At 42.9% G+C, this 24,577-nt stretch overlaps 1 protein-coding gene across 1 annotated transcript; it reads right to left on the bottom strand.

Annotated features, from left to right (window-relative positions):
• Nucleotides 1-39: 39 nt before the first annotated feature.
• On the bottom strand, nt 40-24,395 carry golga2 (golgin A2). Its single transcript, XM_078286702.1, has 26 exons — nt 24,335-24,395; nt 18,821-18,973; nt 18,361-18,407; nt 17,081-17,144; nt 16,232-16,291; nt 14,700-14,780; nt 14,104-14,142; nt 13,926-13,988; nt 13,595-13,688; nt 13,302-13,408; nt 12,973-13,031; nt 12,042-12,183; nt 11,223-11,312; nt 10,335-10,442; nt 9,964-10,051; nt 9,399-9,541; nt 8,953-9,171; nt 8,503-8,616; nt 7,868-8,092; nt 7,105-7,204; nt 6,733-6,824; nt 6,077-6,401; nt 5,613-5,774; nt 5,200-5,306; nt 4,317-4,509; nt 40-4,080 (listed from the first exon to the last, which is right to left on the bottom strand). The coding sequence occupies exons 2-26, from the start codon at nt 18,956-18,958 to the stop codon at nt 3,812-3,814; spliced, it is 3,129 nt and encodes a 1,042-aa protein (XP_078142828.1). The 5' UTR covers nt 18,959-18,973; nt 24,335-24,395; the 3' UTR covers nt 40-3,811.
• Nucleotides 24,396-24,577: the final 182 nt, after the last annotated feature.

Genomic DNA, 24,577 nt, shown 5'->3' on the forward strand with positions numbered 1-24,577 from the left:
ACATTACTGGTGTCTCAAGTGTTAGATATCACCACACAGTTTAAGTTGCTCAATCAGTTTTATTCAGGAGAAGGGAAGAAAAGTCTTACTCAAGAAAAAAAGAAAAAGAAAAATCACATCAGAAAGTTCCTGTCAGAAGCTGCACTCTATCAGTCGGTTCTCTGAATGATCCTTCATTGCCCTCCAACAGTCGCTTCAACGTTACATTAAAACTGATTAGTTGAAATACTTACTTATTCCAAATAAATAGAATATTTTCTCTTTTAGTCAATCTTTGTATTAAATCACAGCCAGTCTGCAACCCCTAAACCTCTACTTCGTCCGCGTGTCCGTACCAACAGACGGACACGCGGACGTACAGTCGCTGCTAGCCAGGCGGCTAGCGGAATAGCCTTTCCCCCACACACCAGGCATAATGAATATACAATATGTTACACAGTTACAGTATATACACCACCTCTTTTACAGCAGAGACAACAAATGCTTTCTTATCTCTAGCTTCTCAATCACATCAGGTATTTAACAGTGAATTAGAAAGTGTGGAAAATAATTTCATCTACGTTTTATATTATTTCACAAACCCCCGAAACAATACTATAAAGGATTTCATATGCATCTCTCGGTCTGACCACTCCCAAAAAAAAACAATAATCTGATTTCATGGCATGTTTTCAAAAGGAAAAAAAAAAAAAAGTGACAGAATGCTAAGAAGCGAGGAATTGTAATATCTAGAATGGTAGAGTACATTTATTCAGAAACCAACTCTTTCTGCCCAAAGTGCTGAGGTCTAGGGTTGACTTGGTGCTGCTTACTTTCTCCGTAAACACAGACCAAGCTCATACACTTCCACATGTCCGCATAGCTTCAACAACTTTAGCCAGATTTTGCTAACTTCAATACACTTCTTAAAAATACCACAATCAGCGCACAACCGTTTTCCCTCCCCAGTTGATTTCGGTGATACAAATCACAAGTGTACAATTTAATAATTTAACAGATAAGGTAGTAACCTCGATATAAACACAATAAAAAGAATCTCAAAATTCAAATTCAACCAAAGAAGGGGGTAAACACATCTCCAAAGGGGGGGAAAAACCCCTAATATCCTGGTACGTTAACACGCGGCATCGTGGAAAGGCTCTCAAAAAAACAGAGGCCTCTGCTAAGACGTCACCCGAAATGGCAAAACTGAACTCTGATACCTCTGGGGTACTAGCTGTAAAAGGGGAAGACCTCCCAGTTTAAGAAATTATATATATTCTAATGGTCTAGGACTCTCCATTTAACATGTGTGAACATGAGCAACTCTTCTCCCAAAGCCAGACAGCAGTGATGTCGTCAGTTAAGTCTGGATCTGGTCCACAGACAACGACTGACGTTACAGACCTGCATCATGTTGGTTTTTATGCCCAAATGAGATTTATTATAGTGTTCTTAGCCAAAAAATGTGGCCTTTTTAAATTTGGTTCTCATTTACCATCTCACTTTTTATTCATTCTCTATGGAAAACTTGCAGCCTTCTTATCTGACGACAAAATTGAGTCTTGTTTTCTTCTTTTTGGAAGAGTTCCACAAACTTTGATCGGACCGGTCCTAGACCACTGGGAGTAACGCATGAATTCTTAAACTGAGCAGTCTCTTTTAAGTTCACTTTCTAGTCATGTTTACACAACTAACTCATCCTCCGAGTGCACACTGCACACACACACACACACACACGCACCAACACACTTTCCATTAAATTCACTTGTCAGCCTTGCTTCAGCTGGAACCCTCAGCCTCCCGTGGCTTCATGGGGTTCCCCTTTCCCCAGAATAACTAATCTAACTAGCTAAGAGGCTCTATGGTAGAAAAGCCGCTGTCCAACCAGCTAGATAGGACAGTTTAATGAGAAGCTTTGTACAGTTTTAGTGCAATCATATTTATATAATCTGATAGAACTCTACAAAAAAAGCACAACAGATGCAACTTCAGCTGAAGAGGAAACAAGTTGGATTCCGCACACGCACACACACACACACACAGTCCAGTTGTAAAGGATGTGCATTAATTCATCTTTTTGATATGTAGAACTACCAGCAAAACGTAACAGAAAATGAAACTGGCTCCCAAGTCTGCCTGTTCATTTAGAAGTTTAAAGACCCCATGAAATGGAAATCAGAGCTCAGTTCATGTGTGGCTCTGATAAAAAAAAAAAAGAAAGAAAAGAAATATGTGTTTAGAGTTATGTGTGTTGAACAGTGGGAGTGTGTAGAGTTTGTGACAAGGCTAGCCAAACGCCTTGGAGCACCAGAGTACACAGTATTTGCGGAGAAGAAGCATTGATGAGTTATGATTGTAGTCAAAAAGATTTTAACGCCATACTTGCTGTAACATGCTCAGATCATTGTACCTTTTTTTGTAATCGCTAGCTTGCTGATGGTAAAGATGAACTAGGAGAACTTTGTTATATACAATAACCTGGAAAGGAGCCCCCAGCACAGCACCCAGAGCTCTTAAGAGTTCAAAATGTTACACCCTGAGTTGCAGGTTGAGGAAGTGTTGCAGCAAGAATGGAGAAAACAATGTCTTTTTGTATATATTAACATTTATGGACTTCTATCACCCCCTCTTAGTATCTTATGGGTAGGTATCTCACATCACAACTTATAAAGTCATTTTTCACTTCATAGGGTCTTTAAATTGCATCTATCCCCTCAAACGATCAGAAACCACCTCTTGGTTTCCGTGGTGACGCCTCTCTCAAGACAATTACAGGATGTCTGATAACTACACAACATCACACTGCACATAAATTAACATTTTGCATTGTACACACACATATTACTTATTTTCAGTGTTGGAAAAAAAAGAAGAGACAATGTAATGGAAAAGGTCGTCTCAGGGACAGTACCCATCTGCCCACATGCTTCCACCTTCCTGATCCTGATCCTGATCCATGTCACTAGCTAGATCCTGACTTAGAAACACAACAGTTTACTAAGTTCCTTTAACAACCTGCGTCTCGCTCTGCATCTCTTAGTTGGGCCTTCGCACACGATTTGGCCTCCTGTCCTGCTCTCTCTGCACCCAACACCTGCCACCGTCCGCAGTTCTCCCCACATTTCCTCATCACACACAGAGATAAACATTTTGTTTTATACATTCAAACTCGATGCTCTTTTTTTGGCATGTGGACAGTGAATCGTGTAAAATGGAGAGATGTGCATCAAAATGAAGTACGAGGCGAGCCTGATCAGACACACGTTACACACGGACATGCTGCTGATCCTCTGACAGCTCTGTAAGTACGAGTGAGGGGACAGAAAACGGGACCCCTTTATTGCACTTATGTATTAGAGGGGGAGAGGAGGGAGGGGGAATTAGAAATTGAGGTGAGGAGAATGATCGGATTGCGTGTAGGAATACTGATTATCTCCTCTCCAGAAAGAGCATCATAGATAGAATCTAAAGTTGGAACAGTTTAGTTTCAATCATGAAAAAAACAAAAAGGAAAGCAACAAAGATAATAGAAAACTCTCTCTCTCTCTCATGCACACACCCACAAACACACACAAGATAAACAGGGGCCATTTTAATGCAATTGGGTCACGGATATTAATCTATTTGTGAGCAGTTTTGGGGGGGTCAATATTCTAGAGATGCGTTTGTGAATATGATCCATAAGCTACAAACAGGGTAAACTGTGGTGTTTATTAATCATCCAAGACCTCAAGACATGTCCAAGACCTCATAAACACGCACACGCACACACACACACACACACACACACACACCCCTCCATATGTCACACCCCTAACCCACAAATCTCTCAGACCACCAGGATCTTGACTTCGTCTTGTTCGTCAGGCCGGTAGAAGAAGGGGATGCAGGGGTTTTCGCCGAGGAAGGGGGGTGAGCGCAGCGCCCCCTGGGGGTTCTGGATCTCCTGGAGCAGCTGCATGATCTGCCGGGCCGTGCCGTCCTCCTTGGGGCCGAGGGGCTGGGGGTCAGTCTGGGCTGGACCAGTCGAAAGGGTCTGGGAGAAGGGGGCGTCCAGGCCTGGGGTGGGCTCCGAAAGGGGAATGACCTCCATGGGCTCTGCAGCAGAGAAACAGAGTAGTATTTTATTTTTCATTCAGAGGAAAACAGAGACAGAGTAGAGGAAACACAGGAGAGAAAGTTCTGGCAGGATTTGATCCTAAGCCTGTGGGTGCACACGTGGATCCAGACAGGGCGGATTTAACCACTCAAATATCTGTGGGCAGAGTGTTTTTGGGTTGGTTTATGACGCACTGTGTGCAGATTTAGTGAGCACACTCTAGGTTGTTGCCTACCTGCTCCATTGACAGCATTAAGCTCCATGTGTGTGTGTGCTTGGTGCTCTGGGTGAACGTGATCCTCCCCAACGGGCAGCAGGTCGGGGTTAACTGTGCCGGCGTTGGCCACAGCCCCGGTGTAGCGGCTGTACCAGTCGTTCCTCTCTGCCACCAGCCTCATCACCAGATCCTGCAGCTCCGCCAGCTTAGCCTGATGGACACAGAGGCCAGGACACAGACGGCAACAAACTGGTCAGCTGGGAGGAGTACACTATACTTTGAAGAAGGCACCATGCGAGCAAAAACACTGTTTTAGCTAATAATCAACAGGATTATTGTTGAGAATGTGACTTATTTCTTAAGAGTAATCGATTCCTTCTTAAAGTAAAAGCATTTTAGATACCCAAATAAAATCAGCCAATCCAATATGGGATTTTCAAGTCTGACTGATATTGAGAGCTCAATTTTCCAATTGCTGATCATCCAATGACTGGTCATTTTGTCTCCAGAACTATCTGGACAGCAACACATTTTGTCATGTTTTGCCTCTGTGTTTTAATTACTTTGCGTGTGAAATCACACAGCCACTGTGAGGTTAGAGGGCTGTCAGCTTTAATCGGGGCAGCCAGATTGCAGCCAGATCAGATGTGGGGCTGTGATGACCCTGCTGTACCCTCGTACACCAGGTTGCATCCTGGTTGCTGGAATGTATTCATTTTTAAGTATCCAGAATTTGTGACAGCTCAAGATTATGTGCAAAGCATTTCTCTTTTGAACAGTTCCTCCCGACATTATGTTCCGCCCCAACATCCGGTTTCAACCAGAAATACATCAAATTACAGAAGCAAGACACCATCTAAATGTTGTTTCCTTGGGACCTTAAGAGACTGTGGTAGAGTACCTTCATCTCCTCCTTGTCCTGGGCCAGCATGTTGATGTACTGCTCCTTCTCCTGGTGCTTCTGCTTCATGATGGCCCGCTGGCTCTGGTACAGGGCAATGTACTCTCCTGGGCAGACACACATAATAAGAGACATGAGTGCTGCACGGAAATACATGAATATGTGTGTTTGTGCAATTTCCAGATCACATAAGGCTGATTTTTTGTTATCAGGAGAGGTATTCCCCCTCTCAAAGTATTCTGGTGCTGTTCTCAATCATTCACCAAGCTGCACACGGGATAAGATTTTTTTCCCACTATATTCACACAGATCAGTTCTTAATTCTCAAATCACGCATCATGCAAATGATTTTGTTCCCCATTTTTTAATATGGTATATAGTATCAAGAACAAAAAACAATCCTACAGTCTTACCTATAGTGTCAGTCTCTCCAGACAGCTGGATGCAGCGGTGCTCCAGCTCCTCCACCCTCTCCTTCAGGTCGGCTTTCTCTTGCATGAGGGAGGTGAAGCGCTGCTGGAGCTTCTCCATGGCGGCTTGCAGGGCCTCATGAACTTCCACCGGCACTCCTCGCTCTGGACAGGACATCAGGAGAGGGGAGACGGGGTTAAATATTACACCCCATGTACATTATGTATGTAAGTCCAAACAGTCTTAGCTGATTTACAACCATGAGAAACTAATCATATAAACCATGTGTCATAATTAATCACCCACTGAAGAATATTAGGGCTGTCTTCTCTCTGTCCACTCTTTTCTATCTACTAACTTCCACACACACACACACATACACACACATCAGCACACACCATTTGGCCTTTCTCTGTAAAACATACATTTACACGCTTGTACACACAACACCATCACATTTTCTCACCTGAGTGCTCATGACCGTGTTCACAGTGGCTATGTTGGCCATGAGTGTGACCGTGACCATGACCGTGGTCGTGACTGTGACCATGCTCGTGTCCGTGCTCATGCTCGTGTCCATGCTCGTGACCGTGTCCGTGCTCATGCTCGTGCTCGTGAAGATGGTCACAAACAGGTTCCTGACTGTGGCTGTGGTGCTGGTGCTCCAGGCTGAAGGCTGCGGCGGCCTGGTGCCGGGCTGCCATGTGGAGCCTGTGCTCCTCCTCCAGTTGCCTCCGGGCCTCGTCCCTCTCTGCCTCCAACTGGGCCAAAGCCCCGTGGATAAACTCCTCCTGGAGGCAGACGGGGAGAGAGAGAGGGGAAACGAAAGGGAAGGCCGGAGGAAGAGGATGGAAAGTGTCAAATGAGGGTAATTCCAAAAATTCATTTCATACGCATTTCCTTGTAGTGGAAATTAGTCTCACATCATAGAGATCTCACCATCATTTCTACATTTCACACCCTTAGCACTGATTAACGGTCCCATCTATTTCAGCACCAAAAAATGAAATATTTTCCAATTCCCAATGTGTAAAGAAAGGGAACGCCAAGCAAAACACATCCTTAACACATCCCAATTTGGGCTATAAGATTCGGAGGAAGAGAATTCTTCACCCTCCTCACCATCTCTTTCTGGCTCTCAAAGTCTTCTGGGATAACTATGGAAGGGGAATTCTTTGGGCTCTCTTGCAGGGACTGGCTCTCGACTCCGTCTCCTAGGCAACGTAACAACAAATTACAAGTGTTGATTGAGCATGACAAGATATTTTTTCCATTGCCTAAACAATATGATGTCTTTATTTTTGTGCATGGCACTGTGCGTTATCTACAAACATGTAATGCAAATATATAATTTCTCTGAATTTAAAACAAGGGGGCACACACAACTACAATACTAACAAGTTTTGATCATGTCACAAATGAACTATGAGGTGTTTTTCATATTTTTGTAGAGGCCAACAATGCCAATACACTAATACAAATACTAGGCCTTACCTTGGTCCCTGGGTGGCGTAGCCAGCAGAGAGCTGTTGAGCAGCTCCTGCACCTCAGTCTTCAGCTGCTTGTTGTCTGTGACCAACTGGTCCAAACGCTCCTGAAGGGGGAGACAGGGAGTCAGTCTAAAAGATATTTACTGAAGGAACACAAGCACAGTGCGTGTGTGTGTTTGAGAGACAAAAAGGAGAAACAGTTGGGGTCAGTGGGGTTAAAAATGTGTGATAAGCTGTTGTTTAAAGATGAAAGAAGTGTGTCAGTCTGTGCACATTTCCAAGTGTTGCCAGATCACAGATGCCAGGATTGTGTGTGTGTGTGGGTGTGTGTATATATTAGAATATTCCATTTGTATGACATAGGGGTGGGGGTTCGGGATGGAGGCTCTCCAGCTGCAACAGTCTCATCTTTTAGTGTATTTCTATTTGTCTGTCAGTGTATTATACATTCTAAGCGTGCATAAGTATTCTCATATTCACTCAGTTCTGATTGGCTGTGACACAACCAACACATACCTGTAACCGCATAACAGTTAATTTATGTACTAACATGCTAACTGAAAATCACAACCCATACTGGTACTTCAGAGTCACTTTGCAACCACTTTGTTAAGCTACTTTTGGAGCTATATTACTTGGCAAAAGATAAACAATATATGTAATTATTGTCAATTAAAAATAAAAGGTTTATAGAAAATGCATGTTCTACCACCTTTTTATGAAAGCGCAAGCCATGGCCTCCCGTGGCTTGTCGCTTAAATTCTTACCTGCGCTTGTTTCAGCTGTTTGTGACTCATCTCCAGTTGCACGCGGCCCTGGCTCTCATCGTGCTGCAGCCGGTCCATGATCTGGCTCTGCTGCAGATACTGGTGGTGGAGATGTTCCCGCTCTGAGGCCAGGGTCTGGTAGCCAGCACAGTACTGCTGCAGGTGGGCCACTACCTGGTCCCTCTGCTCCATCAGACCCTGAGTTTCCTGACATTTTAGGTCCAGCTGGAGGGAGGGAGGGGAGAGAAAAGAGGGAAATGAATGCCAACTGGATGTAGAAAGCGACTGTACTGTCACAACATCTCTTCATTTGATCTCTTTCTGCACGCTGTTATCATTACATGTGTATGGGAGGAAATAACACAGAATAAAATGCATAAAACATCTACAAACACAGAAGAAGACTGCACATTTGTGTTTTCATATTTTACCAGATAATATAAGTAAAGATAGACAGCAAAAGTCAGGAGAGGGACAAATGCAACAGGATAAAAGTGCATCAACAGACATTAGTCTACATTTTAACATCAACACTGTATGTGAATGCTTGTGAACAGACTCCACTTCTAAGTGATACTTTGTGTGTGTGATGGAGAGACAGTCGTGTGTGTGTGCGTGTGTATGTGAGACTCCACCTGCTCTTTGATGTTGTGCAGGTCCTCTTGGAGTTGCCCCAACTTGCGAGCCAGTTCCTTCTTCACATGTTGCTCTGACTGAATGGCGATGGTCAGCTCCATGTTCTCATTAGTCTGTACAGAGGAAGGGGTAACAGACATGTTGGCTTTCAGGCAACATTATCTCACCCTCTGGGGTAATATTTATTCTGAATGTACTTTCATACAGAGTGAGTACTATCTCAACTTATTACTAAAGAGGCGTTGATCAAAACGTGGTACAATAATTAAAGGACATAAAGAGACGATGAAGAGATTGAGACACAAAAAAGAATCAAAGCTAGAGTTAAGCAAATGAAGGATGGAAGATGGAAGAGAAAAGATCATAGTGAGTAAGGGCCGAAGCAAAAAGGGATATGAAGGAAATAAAGAACGGCAAAAAGAAAAAAAAAAACATTTCCCCAGCCTCACCAGTTTGACAAAGCCGTTCTGCAGCTCGGCCAGCTGGTCCTTGAGTGTGCGGTTCTGGGTGAGGGCACGGCTGATAGTGGCCTTGTCCGACTGAACGTCCTCCAACATGCGACGGCGGTCCTCCTCCTCCTGGCCCTGGCTCTCCACCTGCCGCTCCAGCTCCCCCAGACGGGTCTCCTGCTCCGCACACATGCGGCTCAGCTGCTCGTTATCGCGCAGCTGGAGGGGATATGACAGGGAAAAGAGGTTCATTAGAGAACCTTTAAATAACCTGAGAGATGCAGTGGTAATACTAGTGGTGGTATTTTAGTAGGTATTTTGGAACAACTGATTGTGGGCTTCAATAAAAGGACAGATATATTATGAAGTATGAAGTATGTGTTACAGTATCATATTTGTACATGGTTTCACATTACATTCCTTTACTAATCAAGACATTTGCATACCTGTGCCTGGTACTGTGCGGTGAGAGTGTCCCTCTCCTGCTGCAGGTTGTTGAGGGCCTCCTGCAGGGCGACCTCGCTCTCCGACGGCCCCGAGGACTGGGGCTCCGCATGGCCCTGAGCCTCTCTCTCCTGGGACAACATTGCTGGAGGAGAGGGAGAAGGAGGAAAAGGAGGAGGAGAGAGTCAAGCACTTTAATAGTTTTATCTTCATGCTGCAAAGAAATATACCCCACTGTGGTAGCAGTGTCACCTATGTGTGCCCAGTATTTAGCATGCTACAGTGCATACGCTAATGCTTTTGAGATTATGCTAAACTAGCTTTTACTGTACTGTAAACATGTAGTGTTTAACTGTTAGCACCACTGTAGTGAATAAAATAAATACTTCACATACAGAGGTGAATTTTCTACCAATGTTCATTGTACTGTGGTCAGTTACTCAGATTGCTTATTTGCAAAAGTGAACTCCGTATGAAGAAAAGGAATGGAGGAAAAGTAGTGAGGAAGAAGAAAAAGAGGAGAAAAAGAGAGAAGTAGTAGGGTAGAGAAAAGTGTGTGCCCCTTACCTGCAGTGTTTTTCAGCTCTGTGATGTTAGCTTCTAGTTCTTGGACTCGGTTGATGTTCCTGTCTCTCTCCTCTGCAACCAATGACACCTGCCAAGACACACACACACACATACAAATTCTTATGGTATGTTGGGACCAGTTCCGGTGAGGAGCATCGTTGCCTCGCTTCCCGTTCATTTTTATTGGGAAGCAGCGCAATCCCTCCTGTCCAATAACGCCCCGGTGAAAACGCACCATCAGGAAAAAAAACACTGGCTTGATGCTCAATTGTACTTCAGAACTACACAGAAGTTTTCACACAACTTCTTATTTAACCATTGTGTTTGTACGACATGTTCTACTAATGTGGTGATGATATTACTCAGTTTACCTGTGTTAGCAGCTGTTCTGTCTTGTCCTTCCACACGCGGCCCTCCTCCTGGATCTGTTCAGCGTAGCAGTCCCTCTCCGTCTGCAGCTGGGCAATCGACTCCATCAGCTACACCACCACAAACATACAGGCAGAACTTACATTCACAATGCCAACTACACAGCAAGGCTTTCATTCCAAAGCTTTGAAAATGATGACAATCAAAATGGGAGATTTTTGGTATTTCCATAACAGATAAATAGGCAGTTATCTGCCAGGCTGGTCACTGCATGAAGGTTAGGCATGGCTTCCCTAGCAGTCTTGGTTCATTTTTAAATGAGCAACAACAAAAAACAAGAGCAGCATATTTCTTGAATGAGCAAGAATTATTCTCCACCGCTATCCCATCGGTGTGGCTCAGCCTGCACCAGCCTTTATGTATCAAATACCGAAAGAGAGGAAAAAGGGGGTGCGTAGATGTGTGGGTGGATGGCGGGGTCAACTGAGTCTACCCCTTCACTTAAAATGACGTCAAATAGACCATTTGATGCAACTGAAAAAGGGGAAGTTACCATGACAACTATGGCGGGTGAGGCACATGCCTCTATAAAGGCAGGCTAGCAGGGGTGCGAGCGAGTAGTGTGGAGTAGCTAGACCACATGTGATGAGGTAAAAGCAGTAACTAACATTACTCTATCTTGATTTTTATAGCCTAAACCAGAAAAAAACAGCCGTGTTCTGCCAGTGAGCCTTTAGCTCTGGATCACACATGAAAAAACAAAATGTAGACCTACTCAAAATGCTCAAAATGACAGAGAAAGGGAATATTCACACAGACAGGCAGGTAGACACACACACATGCACATGAGAAATTAATTGAAAGAGAAACAAAGGTCCATGTACACAGACCTGGTGAGTGTGAGCCTCCAGCTGTTGCTTCTCTTCCAGTAGTAACTGGACCTGCTGGTTGGCACTGGGCGGTCCTGACTCACTGGAGCACTGCACCGACACAGAGAAACAAAAGGGCCCATTTAAAAATCAGTAACACAAAGTGGAGTGAAATGCAGATAACACATGAAGGCAAATGACATCTGAGAAGTGAAAAAACATTTTCCGGACCCAAAGGATTTATGCCATTTAACACTTAAAAGGGATGTTGAACTTTGGTAGTACCTTGGGGTTGTGTAGTGTAATAGTGCTGCTGTCTTTATGTTATTAAACCTTTCAGTTTGAATAAGTGTAACACCGAAATCCAGTCTGAAGAATTTTGCTGTTACACTTATTCAAACTGAAAGGTTTAATGACATAAAGACAGCAATTCACTTTACCACACGTGAGTGACAGTACTAGTTTTTTATGTATTGTCAGAATCTGCTTTGTTGACGTTAGTTTATGTGCTATAAGTGTGATTTTGAGACCCGTTCCACCATAGAATAGCAGTGAATGGAGAGAGAAAAAAAACACTATTCTCCAATCACCTCTACCGGAGCCCCAGAGCAACAGATAACAGAGACTCGCCGATTTTGGGGTTATATCATGGCCAGGAAGCTACACAACCCAAGGTACTACCAAAGTTCAACATCACTTTAAGGAGCTACACTGAAACCAATCCTCGTGAATTTTTTTTTAGGCAGGGTGGCATTTCCTGTAGACAAGTTGGCTCTCCAGGCCAAATTAATGGTAAGAAAGTATAAACATGTATATGTGTGTGTTTGTGCCTTAATGTACCTGTTGCAGCATGAGGTCGGCCATCTCCAGCCTCTTCCGCAGCTCTTCCAGCTCCAGCCTCATGGCTCCGTTCTCCTGCACATTCAGCCTCAGCTGCTCCGATAGCTCCGAGCTCTGCTGCTTCGACTCGTCACTCACACTGCTGCAGACACACACACACACACACACACACACACACACATACAGGGGTTGGTCATCATTCCTAAACTGCCAGCAGCAAAATAACGGAGCTACAAAACAGGCCAGTGAATGAAAGACATCCTAATGTTGTTCAATAGGCAGAGCTTGGTATCTGTTGGGGTAAGGCTGGGCAAAATATATGGCATTTTAAGATATAGCGTTATGGATCCACGCAGGTTTGTGTTTATATGAACTCTAGAGTAAAGTATTAGAAAAATAAAACTGATTCCAGCAAATATTGTTGTATTGTCAAGGAGAAAAACATTTTTCTATGATATTGTGACCATATTGCCGGTTAAAGGCTTGATTCACATTGGGGCAAGCTATACTACAAATGCACACACCCATCATACTATGAAGTGTAAGATAAAAGCATTGAACTAATTAATGTGCCACAGGTTCCAAAGTGGAGTCCGAATACCCACAGGAGTCCTTGACATAGTCCTGGGGTATGTTTGGCAAAATTAATCCCCAGAAATTAGCACAATGAGTGTGAGCACAGGCTGCCCAATGTTCCCAGCTAGCTACTTTTTAAATGGTTATTTCTGTTTTTGCAGGATGTTTTCCGGGACACTGATTGCTTTAGGACTTGGGAGACTTGCTCATCCCATCTGTTGCACTGCATCCAATCTGATAGAGTCTAACAACATCATGACAGTCAAAGTGATGCTTTGCATCTCCACTGCTGTGAAAATGTTATCAAATATATCTCAATGGCCTATTGCGTGTACGCCAGGATAAAGTGACTTACTTCAGTCTGTACACCTCTAGCCTCAGGCTGTCTCTCTCTTTTTCAAGTTCTTTGTTGTGCTGCAGACAAAACGGAAACATTTTAATAAAAAAAAAATATATATATATATTGGGAAAACTGTGTTTCCCCTGACAGAGCAAATTAGCCAGCTGCTTATTTGTATTACAGGTACACAGCTGATTGTCAGTTGAGCATTTGTCGCTGGAAACTGTTGACGTCTTACTTATATTGGATTTGCATTGCTCATCCCCAGTGATTGCTGTTTCTGGTTCTATGTTTATGGTGCTGTTTATATGTTCATATGAACAGATCACTGAAACGCCTGTTACCTTTTCAAACTGTTTCTGCTGCGTGGAGACAGAGGAAAGAGTTCTCTCCAGCTCTGAAACTCTCTGTTTGGTGGACTGCAGACGGTTACTCAGCTCCTCTGCATCTCCTGGACACACACAATCAAACACACACACACACACACACACACACACACACACACACACACACACACACACACACACACACACACACACACAGTTAACTAATGGCTATAGATGTGACCGCTTAGCAGGATTAAAAATAGTTATTCAAATGCATGCATGCGCTCACTCACAAAAATACACACACACACCTGTTTTCTGCCGTGCAGCCTGTTGTGTGTACTGTAGTGCTGTCTGCAGTTCTGATTTCTCTGATACCAGGATACCAATAGTCTGGATGTGAACCTACAGAGACGAGAGAACGAGAGAACAAGTTTCTTCTTGAGACATCCAGTCAAATATGACTTAAAACATATTCAGTACATGTTTCAAGATAATAAGATAATCAGGTTATGTTGTGGGTTGTAGTACAGTACATGAATCTGCTGTTAGGTTGAACAGATATGGCGTACTATCCACTCAAGGCAAACACACAACACCAGAAGGATTAAATTAGTGTGTATGTGTACGGAGAGTGGTTACCTGCAGTTGTTCCCGCATGGCTCCTTGCTCCTTTGCAAACTTCTGCTCAAATTCCTTTCGTTCCTGATGGAACAAAAATGCAAAGTTTATGAATGATGAGAAAGGGAGTGAGCAATTCAGTAGACTGGGAGAGAGGGATGGACAGACAAGAGGACAGAGAGAAGAAAAAACTGTTTACCTTTTGTAGCTGATCTGTGAGCTCCTGAGACTGCTGTGTCTGCCAGACCAATAGGACATAAATGTCAGTTTGGGAAAGATCAAAATTTCTCTTATCCCCCCACCACTGGTTGACAATCCCATCCTAGCCCAATAAAACTTTATAAAGCTTTTGGCACGAAATGTAGCCCTTCATTTTCATGCCAGAGAGCACAGAGACACTGCAAAGCAGTGAAAGCCAGTTATGAGCCCTTTGTGTTCGTTAGTGTGCTAAGGCAGCTCGAAAAAAACCTTGCAATTAGGCATTTGTCATAAACTTATGACAGCTCTGAGAAATGTACACTGAAGTTGCTCTTTATGCTTTGGATACTTTGGAGAAATGTATTTTAGTCAACCTAAGTGCAAGATAATAAATGAAGTGGAAAATCATGCATGACTTCTGCTAAGATGTTGTTAATCAAGACAGCATGCAGAATATGTATGTACATTGATGTGGTGAGGTTGGCAAGGGGTTATTCTTTGCCGTACAAGGCCAAACCTAAGAAACACCCAACTCCCAACGCAAACACAAAAGCAAACACACACATACACATACTGTACACACACACAGCTTCTTACCAGCTGGTCTAGCTTGGTATTGAGCTGAGAGTTTGTTAGGTTGCTGGACTCCAGGGCGGCAGCCAGCTCCTGGTTCCGACTCTATCGCGTGCACACATGCATCCGGGAAAGACAGGAAAAAGAAAATAAAAGAAAGAAGAAAGGGATAAAGTGCAGTGGTGAAAGAGAAAAAAAAAACCACGTGGGAGGAGGAGAGAAATTCAAAACGTGAATTATTAACATGAAGGTAAACAATAGTACCTTTACAAGTGGTGCAAAATGTGCTTTAAAATGATACGGTAAAGCAAATGAGTGAAATACAAGATGGCAGGTAAACTGATTTATATGGGACGGGCTGAAGGGTAGTGGAGCCTTCATGGCAACACATTTAATTATCATTCTCAAGACACAGACAGCTTCAACATGACCTCTGTTTCTCAGGACCATATGAAGTGCCTAATCAGTGCTGAGAGCTTCCAAGTTTCACCTAATGGGCCAATCTAATTGTCACTGAAATCACACTGCATGGTGTACAAGGCCCGAGTGGAGCTTTTAGATAACACTGTGCTTCTGTGCCACACCTATAAAGCTCAACAGAGAGACCAATTAACACAGTTACACAGAGGATGAAGATTATGATTTCTAAACTGCCATTATCCTTGGCCAGTTCAAATTGTGATCCGACTGGAGGGACATCTGGATGAGTTTTGTTTGGGTGGTTCCAAGGGCATGGATTAAACCAATTCATCTCCAAAGAGGACGCACATAATGTTCCATTTTATTCACTTAATGTTTAATCATCCATCCACCTATCTATCCATCCTTCCAATTTATATGTTTTGACAATATTTGAGGCATGACTCTCAGTATAGCCCTTACAGCTATCAGACAAATTAAGAAACCAACTGCCTGCAAACTCGTGTGGTGCAATTATGATACATTTTAAAAACAACTGCATTGTTAGTTTGCATTCTTGTATCAGCAAGTTATGATGACCGTTAGCCTATGGCTCACTTTCTCTCTACAGTGTGATCAAGTGTGCATCTGCAGGCTGAGGGGGAGTGAACGTGGTGTACTTTGTGTGGGAGATTAAATAACCAAAAGCCAAAAAGTAAAGGGCACCTTCATACAAAGGGGCACAGTGAGTTTTGGATGTGTTAGGTGGAGATCACACTGGAAGTGCTGAAAACATGAGGCATGTCGTTCCAGAGGGCTAGCTAGCAAGCACACTAGCTGGTAACTTTTCCTTATCCGAGAAAACCCATTCTAGGCACAGCATGTTCGACTGAGTTCAACTTCAAATGCGTGCCCTGTGAACCGCAATGCTCCCAATGCATATGAGAAGTGCTGTGGCTACTGCGAAACCTCAGAAAACAGTAGAAAAACCTGCACTAGTCAATTTTGCGTTTGTAAGTGTGATTGCCACCTTAGCGTATATCATGGTTAGACCTTTGAGGGAAGGATGTACTGTATTATAAGTTGACTTAATTCTAAGGCTTCAAATTTCAAACCCAAGTGTTTAGTTGACAGAAACTATTAGATTTCTCTCTTACCTCCATTTCTTTCTCACTGATAGAAGGTGCACTGTCCCCATTCACATAAGCAGTGGATGACTAAAATGACACAGACACTCACATTAATGCACTTCCAACACAAAATACAAGCATGTCTTTTTAGTCAAGTGTTATAAGCTGACCCTTACCTAAAGTCAACAATAGTAAATTTCCAAACTGACTTTAAGATAACACACTTCAAATTTTTTGTTTTGTACTCTTCTAAATGACAATTAAGAGGAAATATGATGAATGTGCTTTAATGGAAACTTATGTGCCTCTATTCACTAAAGGCCCAAACATACTGGATGCATTGCAGGTGGGGAATTTGATTAGTCGTCAGCACCTGCATTTCCCCACCATGATGGGCAATGATACTATATCATATTTTCTTTTGAGTAACATCAAATATGTTTACAGTTTGCTTCGTATATTTGGGATCAGCGAGCAGATCAGCTAGATTATAGCGAGTTCATATTTTGTCCATGTTCATCATTACATTACATTTTAAGTCCTTATGCCTTGAAATAGGTCAGCTGTAACTGTGACTCAGAAACCTCATGAAAAACAGATGTCATGGTCCGCTGTTGACTGTCCAAAACTAAGCCAAGTTCGGAGGAAAAATATCAAGGTGGTTTGACGCACCACTTGATGCTTTCAGTGCACAGTGGGAACAACTGGCGAATTTGAAAATGCTTCCAGTGCGTTTCTGCCTTCAGATGTAGGACACACTACTCTAAAGTGCACTTCAGTGGTAGTGCGTTAATGTTAAAAGCCTAACACTGTATGGCAATGTGTGTGTGTGTGTGTGTGTGTGAGTAGGGGGATGAAATGGTTATAACGTGGTACCTCAGAGACCAGGCCGTTCAGTTGCTGCGAGAGCTGCCGCAGACTCTCTGTGGAAGACAGCGGCCTGCAAGACAACACACACACACACACATTAAAACAAACCGACAAAAACACGCCATCCACTATGTTGCATTAGTATAGAACTAGGGTGGCAGGTATACTGGAGCCACAGTGTCTTATAATGCTTGTGATACCTTTTTTTATGACAAATAGTAGTGTAGTCCATACGGTACAGCATAAATACCTTATGTGTTGCTATGTTGAAAAAAATCAAATATTTCTATTCTAATTGCTTCTAAAACTAATGTTAGCTTCTTAAAAGCCGAGTTGTCATCAACACCACATTCAGCAAACATTAACAGCTCAGCAATTCCTTTGGTCCTCTCCAGCTTCGTCATCAACCTGGATGTAATTGTGTAATTCAAGGTTTCAAAAATATAAAATACCTCACATCGTCAGTGAATACTTGCCGAGCTGTGTGAGTGTTATTAGACATGCTGTGCATGAGAGTCAGCAAGAAAAACTGGAAAAAGCCACTGACTGCTTTGAAGGACTTCATGTTTTGCAAGAGCAACATAAGGCTGAATTTTTTCACCAGTTTTTCTGTTCCTCCTAATCTTAAGCATACATATTATTAAATCCTCTTTGGGCAAAAGTAGGCCTATGCAGTGCAAGCAAAGAGCAAGAGAGTGGTATGCCTGTGTACTTATCCCCAGGATTTGGAGTCATTTTGCAGTAAAACTTTTTGTTTCTCCTCCATTTTACCAGTCAATTCTCAGTCTTGTTCTTACATGCATCACGAATATCTGACAAAATTCCATTGTTGGAAACCTTTCCTGTTTTTGACAAAATAAATTACTCACTTTTCAAATTAAAACTTTAGTCAGTAAAAGAGAACGCTATTTTCTTTTATACATCATTTATACATCATCATATCACAATTACACGTCATTATGCCTGTCACTGCAACAAATCCACATCTCCACACTCTAAACTCTAAAAACAGAATTGTTAATAGCAAAAAAGTCATTTTTGAGGGAAATATATTCCATGCCTTAACGAGAAACCCACAATTTAATCTGCCATGATGCTACAATACCTTGGCAGGCAAATTCTGCAAAGGCAAATATCTGTTTTGACAACCCTACTCATGAACTGCACACATAAATATGCAACCGCTGTTTTGTGTGTTGTGTGTGTGTCCACATAAACAGACACATGGGTGTCATAATGTATCACTGAAGGGGGGCAGTCTGACAGAATAAAAGGAGGTGACCCACCTATTTTCCTCCGTCAAACTCTCATTGCCATTGGTATCAGGGTAGTCCTGCAGAGAGAGAGAGAGAGAGAGGGGGAGAGAGAGAGCAAGAGAGAGAGAGAAAGAGAGAGAGAGAGAGAGAGAGAGAGAGGACAGAAAACACTGTGAGCACATTTGTACATCTGATAAACGGGTGTTCGCATGATGACAAAGCACATTAAGCACATCAAAAACACCACTAACAAAAGAAAAGGAGAAACATTGAATCTGTCGTTTTCATCACACAAATATGCCATTAGTTAAAATGTAGCAGTGGGCAGTTAACTCATCCATGTCATTATGCTAGGCTTACAGTGTTAGGAGTGACAGACAGACAGACAGACAGACAGAATAAGAATCAGAGCGACAGACAGAGATAGGATGAGAAAGGCAGAGAGGGAAAGAAAGAGAGAAAGGGATTGAGAGAAAGGAGAGAGACACACCTGCAGGTCAGTGTTGCGACTGACAGACTCAAGGTTAGTAGTAGGAATAGTGCTAGAGAGATTAGACACGGGTGAGCCGCGGCCGGGCTCGCCCTTTGGGTCCTCCAGCAGCTGGGGAACTGAAGACCCCATGGCCATGGTGTCAGCATAGGTCTGAGGTGACACACACACAAAAAATGCACACGCTAGTTTAATGCAAAGACAGAAGAGGTGCAGTTATGGTGAAAGAACAACATACAGAGCACACTGATGTCCAAAACTTCTGCCTGGTTTGGGTTTTTGCTCGTTTTTTACATTTCCCAACCATTTAATGTAAATTGTGACAGTTTTTACGTGCATATTTTGAAATTAGTTTTGCCATACCTCTAGGGCTCATTCACTCTCACTCAATTCCAAACAAAAATCAGTAAAAACAACTCCGGAGACTCCTATTTTGGTCGGTAAAGGAAATCCCTCACTGTGATCGAGAGGCCGCCAATCGCGCCTTACCTACGTTTTCTGTTTGTAAACAAACACCCCGCTTTGGGGTCATTACGTGACCGATTTCCCTCTTATCCTCTCCAAAATAAATCTTTCAACCGACAGCTAATGTTCTCTGCAGTTACATTTGGACCCGCCTTCTGTCAATAACATCCCAGTCAAGCCAACAGACAAATCAAAGCAAGATGCTTCTGCCAGCTAGAGTCCATAAAATGAAAACAGAAAATAAAGCTTGATTTTATACAATTATGGCTTAAAATTGGCGCTCTCTTCTTTACTGGGAGTACCCCACAATATTTAGACTGCGTTCATTTCAGAATATTTACTATGAGAAACAGCTAAGATGAGGCAAATATCTCATAATGTGATAAAACGATCTACAGTGATGTAAAACAGTAAGGGAATGCAGGAAATGAGCAAAAACCCCAATCACGCTGTAACTGACCTTTAACAATCAAACACAACGGTAGCAACATGAAAACATTGTTTAACAGTGGTCAAACACACAAATACATGTCTTGTTTTCCCAGACGTGTACATGCCTGCATGATAAACTAACGTGTCCAGGTGAGATGTCACAGCCATGCAACTAGTAAGCCTCATGCCCCTTAATGTGCTGACCCAATTCACACTGCACTTCCACAACACTGGCCGGTAAACTCCAGTGAATCATCACCAGCACTGATATTAACATGCTGAAAACAAGGTCTGAACTTAGAGAAATGCCGATCTCAACCCTTTGCCCCCCCCCCAGCGATGTAATGCACGCTCTTCACATGGGTTTGAAAGCATAGCATCAGTGTAAGACATCACACCTGAACCCATCCTATGCTTTTGAGTCTATGCGACAGAACAAGTGCACTTGAGGTAAAGGGGGAAAGGGAGAACTGGGAAGCAAGGTACAATATCACATAGCACATGAGAAGCAGCTACTGACAGTGGGGGATGCAAAGAGAGAGGAAGAGAGGAAAAACAGGCAGGGACGAAACAATGGAGGGACAGAAAGAGAGAGGCTCACCTGACTGTTGCCATAGGGAGGTAGGACTACTCCATTGCTTTGACTAAGAGCTTTCAGAATACTGTCAAACTACAGGAAAGAAGAGACAGGGGGGGGGGGTGAAAGAGAAGTAAAAGGGGAGTGAACGCTTGAGAAAGTGACAGAGATACAGGCAAACAGGCACAGAGAGGCAGGTGTTACAAGAAATCTAGAAGGAAGAGATTTGGAGAGAGAAGAGGGTTTGTAATGGGGAGCAACTAAGACCATTATGCTGCGTCCAAGAGGTCAGTAAACACTGCTGTGTGACTCATCCAGGGTTTTTCCGATAAAATTAGAAAACGGCCACCTTCCTGATTTTGTCCACCGCATTAGACTAACGCTGCAAACAAGGGCTACCTGAATCCTTCACTTTACTGAGTGCACAAACTAGTGGCATTGTCTTGGTCTTTAGGCTGCACCTTTCCAACGCTTAAAATGTTGCCTTTGTGGAGTGGCATAATCCCTGACCGCAAATCCCTAGCTGCCTCAGTACACTGATGGCAAACGTTGCTACAAATCAATGGCGTACTGTAGTGTTCCAGCCTTGCTGTTCAGCATATTTACGCTTGCTTTACAGTGAGCTCTACAAACTAAGCAAAGTAAACTAGCTCCCATTTCACAATCCCTAGTCTCCCTTTGCTACAATAACCTGTGCCAGCTCAAGCTGTTCACCTTCACATACAAAGCTAATTTAGGGCACGGTGTTCCCTCTCTTTCAGATTGAACGACTGGTCTGCCTGCCGTCCCGTTGGGAAGCTGCTCACACTAAGTGACGGGACAAAGATGGCCGTCACTCACACGAAGACGAGGGATCACACACTACCCGATTCTGTCATTCAAAAACGCTTTCCCATTTGTCCAGAACCGCTAAAATTACAAAAATGGTCTCCTATCATTTCTTGCTTCATGGTACAGAAGCAACAGTCTACATTTACATTACAAATGTATTGTGAAGTGACATTACTGCAAGGATATAGAGAGAGTTGTTTCGCTTAATTTGTAATTGCATACTTATGCAGATTGATCCAGGCATGTTGCCATTTTATATGAGGTTTATTCCTCCAACTGAAATTGGATAGCAACTTCTTTAGAGTTGAGCGATTAGAGTTAGGAATTTTACTAAACCATCTATGTGAGTGGGCCTTGTTGTTGTTAAATGTGTTAAATTATCTTTTTCTTCCCCCTGTATCTTAACTTCGATTGGCTGTTGCCAGTTTCAGATTTCAGTCTTAGACCGCTTCACACTACACAAGCCCGACCACACTGGACCGACAAAATTAAACATGTTAGAAAAAATTGTGTCATGCTAAATGGACAGTCGGCAGTCTTGAGCCCATTCACACTACAGGATAATCTGCTCCGACTGTCAGGCCCAAGTCCCCCTCCTCCTGCTCCTTAAAGGGTAACTTCGGTATTTTTCAGTTACACACAGACCGGATCAAGCGAAAGGTAAAGAAAAACGTTTAATTTCTCTGTAGGGTCCTTTCCATGATGTTGTCAGACACTTGTAATAACAATCTGAGCCTGTCAGTGGCAAAAACAAGCACTTTTAGTGGACATACATTGACGGTGCGATTTGCCCCGTCGGATTACATTGCAGCTCGTTTCGCGGCTGCCGGCGATGCGATCTCACTCAATACTGGACCAATTTCAAAAATTGTTGTCCCCTTTAGTCAGTTAGACACAAAAAGATGGGGAAATAGGGTCCAGGTTGAAAAATACCGAAGTTACCCTTTAATTTACAGGTTTTCAACTTTCATCCTAGCCAACTTTAGGTTACTATTCAACTTGGCAAGCAGCCTTTTTGTACATGGGGCTGTTGTAGTCGTATTGTCTAATCTGCCCTTATGGGTGAGAAGCAAACTCCTCCTTTCCCATCCCAATTGAGACATAGCTTTTAAATACACGCATTTGTACATTTTAAATGACAGTGTAAGTTGTTGCACTCAAGAAAATAAAAACTGCTGAGCAATTATCACACATTAAATCAACTTTTGGCCTTGCATGTGCTTCCCCATTCCTGTGTCAGCGTTTCCTGCAGGAAATGTGTAAGTCAAGGTAGCAGTGGCTGACTAACCTAGATAAGTAATGTGTACACTTGTTTTCTGCCATTTTTGTTTAATATGTAAGGGTAAATAACCTCATTTAAATTAGTTAGCATTGTGTTTGAAAATTCAAATCGTATCAGCTTACTTTAGGCTAACAAAGTAGTAAATACAGGGAGGAAGACAGTGCAAAGTCATGGTTTGCAACGGCATGAAGAAATTCATTTGATGCTACTAACAGACTTACTCAATGAAAATAAATGCGCATATAATGGAGTTTGGGACTTTTTAGGGTTTTACAGTCAAGGCCGGGTGTTCTTTTGTCAAGGCAGCTATCGAGGCAGCTACTATATCTTGTCAAGTTTTTAAGTCACTAGCCCAAATACTTAAACTGCGCCCTGTGAGCATATCAGTGCGTTTTCTCATTAAGACAAGTCTAAATTATAATTCAGACATGTTAAAAACAAGTAATGTCGACACTGCTCTAATGATTTTGATTATTCTGATTATTAATTAGATATGGACACTGCTGTTTTGGTGTGGCTCAAACCCTGTGAATCTATCCACCTTCTGTCCCTAAAAACAGAGCTGCCTCCCTACAAATCATGAATAAAGACTGCTACTCATGATAGCAGCACTCTAATAGCCTATCATGTGTGTGTAATAACAGCTGAATCTATGTTTTTCATTTATGACTTTATTTCACTGAAAATACATTAATATCACATAGCAATATCATAGATAATTGATAAGTCAGGCTGAAAATGCACGTTATTACAGATTTGTTATAGCTGAGCCAAAAATCTATGTGCGGGACTTGATAGAATTTATGAACAAACTTCCACCTTGTCTTCATATGCTGGAAATTGTCTGCATATTTTACCAAACACCTCGCCTTCTGCTGCATCATGCCCTAACCGTGGCCATCATTCTGGCCAGTGAGGCTGAAACTTCCTCTGTCTCTTTTCTCACATTCTCCATCCCTCTCCCTCGGCTCACTCCTCCTCCAATGTCATTCTCTTGGGTACAGATTGTTTTCCCCCTGGCACCTGGCCAACAAACGCGGGCCAACGGTGCTACTGCGTTGTCGACATTCTGCAAGCTTGATCGAAAATAGGAAAGCGTTTCCCGACAAGATAGTAATTCTGTCATATCATTTCACAACCGACAATATAGTTTTTTTGATCACTGGCCAAGCAGGGCCACTAAAAATCGTTATTTACTGGCCCAGAGCTCTGAGAAAACACTGACGGGCCTGTGGGCAAGTGGCAACGTCAAGCCCTGACATTTGAGGGGTGAAGGTGCCTGGCTGTACTACGCTTCAGCCTACATGTTCTGTTTTCACATATATTTGTTCAGTATTAAACAACAATGGCACAAACGGTGAGGAATTTGCCTACGAGCACCTGGAGATATTTTCTCAAGTGTGTGCAGCTCTGCCAGTCCAGTCACTTTCAAACTCTTCATATATCCTCATAAGTGTTGCGGTTGGAAGCTCTCTGCATAATGTGTGTGAGTGTGTGCTAATCTAATAGCAGCCTTTTAGATTTAGTTTAATGTTGCCTCTAATCTTTCGATATATGAATTGTTTGGGCCTAGGTTTAGCTTTGAGAACTAGCAGTCCCACATTATCAGTGTTAACAATGATCAAAGATAGGCTATTTGTTAAAGTAATTACACTTTTGTCTGCATATTGTAAGCAGCAGATATACAAGTTGGATTAGATGCATTTTAAAAAGCTATAAAAAATAAGAAGAAATAAAACTGTTTAGGAAATTGATGATTTTCATAGGGGCATACACAGTACGGGTAACCGGACAGGACAAGGAGACAGACGGATATACAAGAACAAAGACAGACAGGTTGCTAACTGACAGAAAGGCAGACCTTCGGGCCTTCACTGACTGGCAGACAAACAAATAAACAAACAGAAAGATGTGGATTGTGACTTACGCTGTCTGGAGAGTTTCTGTCTGTTGAGGACGCATCGGGTTGGCTCCCTCCCTTCACCTTCCTCTTCTTCTTGGCCCCTGCTCCCCCTCCTCCTCCTCCTCCTCCTCCTCTCTCTCCTCCTACACTAGTAGGAGAGCTCTTCTGCTGAAACTCCTTCAGCTGAGCAGCGAAGGAGAGAAGGAAGCAAGAGATGAGTGAGTGATCAGTAACCAGCGGAGGCTGTAGTCAGGCTAACTGAATCAG

The sequence above is a fragment of the Centroberyx gerrardi genome, chromosome 2, assembly GCF_048128805.1.
Source record: "Centroberyx gerrardi isolate f3 chromosome 2, fCenGer3.hap1.cur.20231027, whole genome shotgun sequence".
Classification (NCBI taxonomy): Eukaryota; Metazoa; Chordata; class Actinopteri; order Beryciformes; family Berycidae; genus Centroberyx; species Centroberyx gerrardi.

Coding starts and splice junctions, on each gene's coding strand:
- golga2 (XM_078286702.1), bottom strand. CDS start 18,958: ATGGCCATGGGGTCTTCAGTTCCCCAGCTGCTGGAGGACCCAAAGGGC. Junction 10,052..10,334: donor CAGAACAGCTGCTAACACAG/GTAAACTGAGTA, acceptor GTGTCTTGGCAG/GTGTCATTGGTTGCAGAGGA. Junction 4,510..5,199: donor AGGACAAGGAGGAGATGAAG/GTACTCTACCAC, acceptor TGTGTCCATCAG/GCTAAGCTGGCGGAGCTGCA.